Below are 8,039 nucleotides of genomic sequence, written 5' to 3' on the forward strand. Positions count from 1 at the left end.
TAGTAGGGTAGTAACAACAGTCATCCGTGTAGTAACAACAGTCAATAGGGTAGTAACAACAGTCAGTAGGGTAGTAACAACAGTCAGTAGGGTAGTAACAACAGTCAGTAGGGTAGTAACAACAATCATCAACGTGTAGTAACAACAACAGTCAGTAGGGTAGTCAACAACAGTCAGTAGGGTAGTAACAACAATCATCCGTGTAATAACAACAGTCAGTAGGGTAGTAACAACAGTCAGTAGTGTAGTAACAACAGTCAGTAGGGTAGTAACAACAGTCAGCAGTGTAGTAACAACAGTCAGTAGGGTAGTAACAACAGTCAGTGTAGTAACAACAGTCAGTAGGGTAGTAACAACAGTCAGTAGGGTAGTAACAACAATCATCCGTGTAATAACAACAGTCAGTAGGGTAGTAACAACAGTCAGTTGTGTAGTAACAACAGTCAGTAGGGTAGTAACAACAGTCAGTAGGGTAGTAACAACAGTCAGTTGTGTAGTAACAACAGTCAGTAGGGTAGTAACAACAGTCAGTAGGGTAGTAACAACAATGAGTAGGGTAGTAACAGCAGTCAGTAGTGTAGTAACAACAGTCAGTAGGGTAGTAACAACAGTCAGTAGGGTAGTAACAACAATCAGTAGGGTAGTAACAACAGTCAACAGTATAATAACAGCAACCAGTAGTGTAGTAAGAACAGTCCGTATTATTTTTTTTAAGGGAATTAGCCAAGTCGGCACAGGTCACCGTAGTCCAGTAGGCACAGGTCACCGTAGCCCAGTAGGCACAGGTCACCGTAGCCCAGTAGGCACAGGTCACCGTCGCATATCGTAGCCGGGAACGGGAGGGGCGAAAGAATAAACCAAAAAGAAATACAAAAATGGAAGAAAATTATCAAATCAAGAATGAGAAACTTTATAATATGTTGTGTTGTCAAAAAGAGAAACAACTGAGACCCTGCAATTGTGTGTAAATGAGGCAGAAAGACAGATCAGCAACCTGGAACTTAGTCACAATTTTGTGATGCCATATGGCAGCAGGGTCTACTATCAGACAACACATTATACTTTCAATATCCTGCCAGGCGGTAGTACCTGCCTGTTTGCTAGTTTCCTGACTTATACTCAGTACTGACTGACTTATAACCAGCTCTGACTGACACCAATATGTGATAATAGAAGACATTTTTACTCTACAGTGTCTCACCATCTTCTCGGCGTCCAACTATTACGAGGCAGGCAGCAACAGAGGCGCCTACGTCAAGCTACAGGGACCCAACCTCGAACCTCACTTTGTCCAGTATACCGCCGAGTTAAAGTAAGTTATAACCTCCCTCCTTTGCGCACGCGCGCACACACACACACACACACACATTGTACATTAGCATGTAGATCAATAATTATCATCAGCGGGCAGGTGTCTTCATGGACCAGTACAACACACTCTTATTATATAATTGACTGTTATCCTGCCTTTTCGGTTCATAATATTATCCTCAGCTATCATTACCAACATTGTTTCTTATTGGACAGAGTCCCCGCCCTCCCATAATTCTCCCTGTCAGTATGTTTAACTCTCTTCGGTGTGAGGACACAAGTGTGAATATTGTATAATAAAGTGAGGAATTTACTTCTACCATATATCTTCAATAGATCCACTTGTGATTTCTACTGTTGTTTTAATTCAGGAAAGATTATATAATTCAATAACCCGAACCAAGACCAATCCAGGGGTAGAGTGCAGGTCAGGGGACGTCCCAGTAATGAGTTTAGTGAGACTAAAACTTCAAAAACAAAAACAATTAAATTATGAACAAAATCAAAAGGGATTTTGGTAAGCTCAAAGCAAGAGCAGGGATATAATATGAAATTGAAAACGAAAATAGGTTTTCAGCATTGCTAGAGGGCAACAAAAGTTATCCTAGGCTTTGTTGTATTTTACACAAAGCCAGCTCCTTCGTCTTTTGGTGCCCTTGTGGTGCCGTGGTAACGCTCCTTGTTCACATACAGAGGTCCCCGGGTTCGATTTCTGATCCTGATTAACGAGTTGTTTGTATATTGAAGTCCGGGTATACATGGACTGTTGAAATGTATTGGTGCCTCGTGCTTTCTAACTGGAGTCTGTATAATGCTACTGCGACCACATAGTTGGCACTAGCTATCCCCGGTGGAGGGTCCTGTTGCTTAACGAAGGAGCAGGCTTTGTGTGAAATACAACAAAGCCTAGTATAGCTTTTGTTGTCCTTATGATGCTGTGGTAGTGCTCCCTGTTCGCCTGCACAGGTCCGGGTTAGATTCCTGACTAGTGAGGCAGAAGAAGTAAAAGAGAGATGGGCAGAGTACGTAGAAAAACTATACAATGATAAGGATAGCGTAAAGGTAATAAACGAAAAGTAAATAAAGATCGAAATGCCAACTCTAGAAACAGAAGTTGAGGCAGCTGTGAGCAAAATGAAAAATGATCAGGCTTGTGGGGCTGATCAGCTTCCAGCAGAATTTATAAAGCAAATGGACAAGAATGGGATAAAATGTTTGACTAAAATATGAAATCAATATTTGTATTATTACCTAAAAGACCAGGAGCCTTCGAGGATAAAGTTTAGAATAGAAAGTGAGTTATCTGAAGAGGAAGTGGATTAAAAAAGTGAACAGGAACTAAAGAAGCTATATTTAGTTTGAGAATTTTCAGTGAAAAGTGTTTAGATGTCCCCCCCAAAAATAAATATGTATCTGTCTTGTTGATTTTGAAAAAAGCTTTTGATTAGGTAAACCACAACAGAGATCTTGGAAAAATTAGGCATTAATGAAGGAGATATTAGAGGCTGCAGTGTTAGTAATGGGTGAACAATTAGACAGGAATAAGACAAGGCCGTGTTCTATCTCCATCTTTGTATAATATATATTCATAATTCTTAATGAGAGAAGTTATAAGTGATAAGGGAGGACTGAAAGTTAATTTTAAAGTACTGTGCTATCAAATAAACTCAAGAAAGATGATACTGCACTTATAACTGATAGTGAAGAGGCATTACAAGGACTCGTTAACAGATTAGTGGAAAAATGTGAAGAATATGATTTAAGATTTAATACTGCAAAGAATAAAGTAATGGTTGTTTCTAAATTGAAAATAAATCCTAAACAAAAATTATGGTAGGCCAGTAAAATTTTTGTTTATTTGGGAAATAACATTTGCTGTGATGGTAGATATACGGAAGAAATCAAAACAAGAATATGACAAGCAAAAACAGCATTTAATAATGTAAAAGACTTAATGAAAAGGGACATTAACTTCAAATTGAGAAAAAGGCTGCTTAATGACTATATGGCAAGACTGATGTATGGAACAAAAGCGTGGACACTTTCAGCAGACACCAGAAAGAGATTAACGTCCTTTGTAATGTGGTGTTATAAGTGAATGAATAAGAATAAGCTACACTACAGGAAAACAAAGGAAGAATTACTAAGATTAACAAAAACTTCAAGAGAAATAATTGAAATGATCAGAAAAATAAAAATGAGTTACTTTGGTGAGGAGATAACAGAAATATTAATGGGCAAAGTTGAGGGTAGGGGGGACAGGGGAAGGTAGAGACTAGGATGTACGAATGAAATTAAAAACTGAGTCCCCAGAGATATATAAAACCTGCAGGATTGGTAAAAACAGCCCGAGAACGTTTAGAGTGGACGACTCTGATTGACTGAATAAGGCGAGTCAGCTATATGTTCAAGACAACTTATACTTCTGGCCGTTCCATCTGTCTAAGAAATATTAGCTTAATCATTAGGAGAGTATTAAGCTTAATTATGTGCTTAATAATGAATGCAGTGTGCAGAGGAATGTACAGACCCCTTGAGGCAACGAAGTCATGTGTTAGAAATTTGTCATTATTGAGGAATTTCTGCCACAAAGACATGATTTGCTGCTGAACAACTTTGTTTTTGACAATGTGGATTTTCATTTACTTATAATATGTGTAAGAGATTATTCTTATGCTAGCTGATTACATTTCTATTTTTTTCTGTATCATCTGTTGCACCATCCTCACGTTTACAGCTACAGCCTGTAAGAGATCACTGCACTTACAAATGTCATTTCTTATAGAGTCTACTCTTCACATCTAATCTTTCATCATTTCATCCTCATCTTTTCACTATTTCTCCTTCTTGGTGATAATCGGGGCATCGTTGACAGGTCTCGGAAGCTGACCATCCGTGAACGTGTAGGTAGGATGGAGACGTCAGCTTTCAGGGAACTTCGCGGTCAGATTCACGCATCCAGGTCCAAACTTCTCGAGGCCTTCCAACAGAAGGACAAGGGTAAAACAGGTGAGTTTCACACTTTTAGTAGTTACCAGCAGATGAGATTCTTCCTCCTGACGAGCTGCCAGCAATACACAGGTTATGACTGACAACCAGTAAAGAAGCAGAACAGGTGAGACCCACACTCATGGTAACTCCCTCCTAAGAAAATGGACACGTGCTGGCATCCGGATAGATGAAGTTTATGAGCATTGTGACTTGCAGCAGGACAAGATTGATGGGACTGTTGCTTCTAGAAACGTTTAGGAAGACAAAATAGGTGATAACCAATTAACCATGCTACAGTACTAGCGGCTTTAAGTACGACAAGACTGTGAGGCCCGTGCTCGTAGTGGCTTCGAGCAGTACAAGACAAGGAAGGTCTACGCTTCGGATGGCGTCAACACAATAAGACTTAGTCTGGTGTGTTAGACAGTGGAAGGACAAGAACAATCCTGATGAGGTGCTTGGTTCTAACAGATTTCCGGCAGTGGAATAAAAAGGTTGTTAAAATAAGGTTTTCGATGGCGTTCACGCAGTGGAATAATGGTAAGAAATTTAGAGCACAGGCAACTAGTGAGTGTTTAGTACAACATAGATGAAGATATGATGTTTTGGCTCCTTTTGCAGAACGACGGGGATCCGTAAAGGTTCTGTGCTCCTCGTAACAGTCTGAAAGGCCAGGTATAGCTTTAGTTTGATATGACATTCAAAAGACGAGGATGGTCACGACATTAGGTTCAGAGGAAGTTATCTTCTAGACAGTGCTTGCTTAAGTTATCCTTTGGGAAAAAGTTTAATCTTAAACTTTAAAAGTGTTCTCTCAGCATTAAGTGACGATGTACCCACTTTTGTTTTTAGAAACAAATACTCAAATGTTGGAACTGTCGACATGAATTTGTCATGAGAGAATGGACAGGTGTATAGAACCTTCATTAGTTTTATTTAGGTAAATACTCGGGGCAGTGAGCATCATAATACCCTCACGTCCTCCCCCCCTCGGGATGCCTAACACCTGCAGCTGATCCCCTTACAGGTTACATAAGTGTTGGAGACTGGGTGGAGGTGATGGAGAAGGAGAGTAAACTCAACCTGCCCTGGCGTGTCTTGAAAGACAAACTGGTGTTTCTTCATCCTACAAACGGCCAAGTCAACTACCGCAGCACCTTCAGCGACGAGACCATCAAGAAAGACCTGGCTGTTAAGGTGGGTTGTGTTGTGAGATGCTAGGCGAATAACTTATGAGAAGTTGTGATTCTCTCAAAATGGGTAATATTAAAACACTTGAAGGTATTATTTAACATGTGAGGAAGAGATACTCTAAATGTTTATTAGAAACACGCACTGAAAGTTTGTCCAGAGCTGTGGCTGTGTTATGACAAAATCAAGAGTAAATGTCTGCCATCACTGTCTACATCTGGCTCTTGTGATTATAAGAGCGCCAAACTACTGTACATATTGACGGTGATGTAGTGATTTAGAGTAAGATTAAACTTCGCTTTGGTTCGCTATATTCCTGTTGAGCTCGACTGTAGGTGACCTGAACGACTTCTTCTTTAGTAGCGTCAAGTGTATTGGTTAAGTAATCATGCACACACATTCACTCCCATTCAGATGTCCCAAACTATTATATTGAGTTGTCCACCACTTACACTTATATAGTATAGGGTATGTATGTATGTATGTTTGTATGTATGTATGTATGTATGTATGTATGTATGTATGTGAGAGTAACACTGTGGTGTGTCCTCAGGGTGGACCTACAGTGGTGGAGGCGCTGTACCGTCACAAGAGCAGCCTCGAGACAATCTTCAGACTCATCGATAAGGATAACTCAGGTGAGTTTACTCTCTCCATCAACTTTTGTGAGACACGTGTAAAGCAGCCATAATTATAACTGATGATTCTTATTAATTTCAAATTTGGTTACACGAGATGACACGCAGGAGAACAGTCGAGTACAGGGGTGGTGGTGGGACACAAACTGCGGCAATATAATAGTATAAGTCTCCCAGTAATTTTGTATAACAGATTACATAACACATGTCGCCCTCAGGACACATCAGCATGGAGGAGTTCAAGGAGACGTGTGAGTTGCTGAGCCGCCACATCGAGGTACCTATCTCTACCCAGGAGATCACCGACCTGGCACGCTCCATCGACATCAACAAAGATGGATACATCGACTTTAACGAATTTCTAGAGTGTTTCCGTATTGTGGAGTCGACGAGAAGGAGCGCCGACGACGAGGATGACGACGACGATGATGACTATGACGAACATGACGAGGATAATGAACACCAGAATGGCGACGCCGAACTGCACATCGACGCAGAAAACACTAAATGCGAACAAGTCAGCCATAAGAAGCGATAATATACTATATACTACTTTCTACTGCAGTGTGTATGTCCCAGTGTGTACCTCGCCCCTCATACAATACCGCCAGGAGCTGCTCACCCCCGCACCTCCCTCCTACATGTGCGTGAGGAGGTAGTGACCTGAGATGACTTGGACAAAAGTGTTACAAATGTTGGTTGTGCACATAGAAAATTTTACGTCAGTTTACCTGTAGTACTGCTCTTTTCTCACTCAGTGATGCATACATTCTAAACCCGTCATTTTGGGCAAAGATGAAGGCTGTTTTTTATGATCAGTTTGTTCAGTCAGAAGTAAGATTTCTGTGAACACTTGAACTAGAGCGACGTCGTGGGGGTCCTGGCCAAACTAACTTATTACTACTAACAGATACTGGTCACCGGATTAATTCTGTTTATGAGCGAATTTTATGATATGTAAGACGTGTGTGAAGGTGAGACAGCTTATGTTTGTCACCTCTTCTGACTAAACACAAACCCTAAACAACCTTGCGTGTTTTACCCAGTTAATCATTCTCACAAATTCACTCTACCAGCAGTTGTCATCATTCTGGCAACTTTCTGCTTTATAGAATATTTACATTTTATTACATTTTATAAGAGAATTTAGTACCACTATAGTTAGATATAGACGATTTTTCAACATTATGAATCACGAATTCCTTCTAACTCTTTCTTGTAATCAGCCGCCGCAACCGCTATGAAGGGTGTTTAAGTTTTAAGAGGAAAACTACGTTGAGTGGCCAGGCACACTATAGAGGAGGCAGGAGTACCGTAGGTGAGGCAGGAGTACCGTAGGTGAGGCAGGAGTACTGTAGGTGAGGCAGGAGTACTGTAGGTGAGGCAGGAGTACCGTAGGTGAGGCAGGAGTACTGTAGGTGAGGCAGGAGTACTGTAGGTGAGGCAGGAGTACCGTAGGTGAGGCAGGAGTACCGTAGGTGAGGCAGGAGTACCGTAGGTGAGGCAGGAGTACTGTAGGTGAGGCAGGAGTACTGTAGGTGAGGCAGGAGTACCGTGAGGTGGTGAGGCAGGAGTACTGTAGGTGAGGCAGGAGTACCAGGAGTACCGTAGGTGAGGCAGGAGTACTGTAGGTGTAGGTGAGGCAGGAGTACTGTAGGTGAGGCAGGAGTACCGTAGGTGAGGCAGGAGTACCGTAGGTGAGGCTGGAGTACCGTAGGTGAGGCAGGAGTACTGTAGGTGAATCAGAAGTATTGTGTAGGTAATATCACTGTGAGAAGAGGTGAGGAGAGATCTACGTACAATTGCCTCCTCATGAACGTTCACTACAATGGCCTGGGAGTGTGTGAGGGCACAGGTACGAGATGTAGTCATGGGCGTGAACCCATGGATTACCCTGTTTGCCGGTTC

General features: G+C 41.5%; 1 protein-coding gene across 1 annotated transcript; it reads left to right on the plus strand.

Moving 5' to 3' along the window:
- Positions 1–1,193: 1,193 nt before the first annotated feature.
- LOC121870311 (serine/threonine-protein phosphatase with EF-hands 2-like) lies at positions 1,194–7,679 on the plus strand (the record flags this gene model as incomplete). Its single annotated transcript, XM_042372093.1, is given in 5 exon segments — positions 1,194–1,312; positions 4,187–4,320; positions 5,330–5,499; positions 6,047–6,131; positions 6,350–7,679. Coding segments are annotated over 5 exon segments (828 nt in total), but the record flags the coding sequence as incomplete, so codon positions are not given.
- Positions 7,680–8,039: the final 360 nt, after the last annotated feature.

Source organism: Homarus americanus, unplaced genomic scaffold (genome assembly GCF_018991925.1).
Source record: "Homarus americanus isolate GMGI-L3 unplaced genomic scaffold, GMGI_Hamer_2.0 scaffold40856, whole genome shotgun sequence".
Lineage (NCBI taxonomy): Eukaryota > Metazoa > Arthropoda > Malacostraca > Decapoda > Nephropidae > Homarus > Homarus americanus.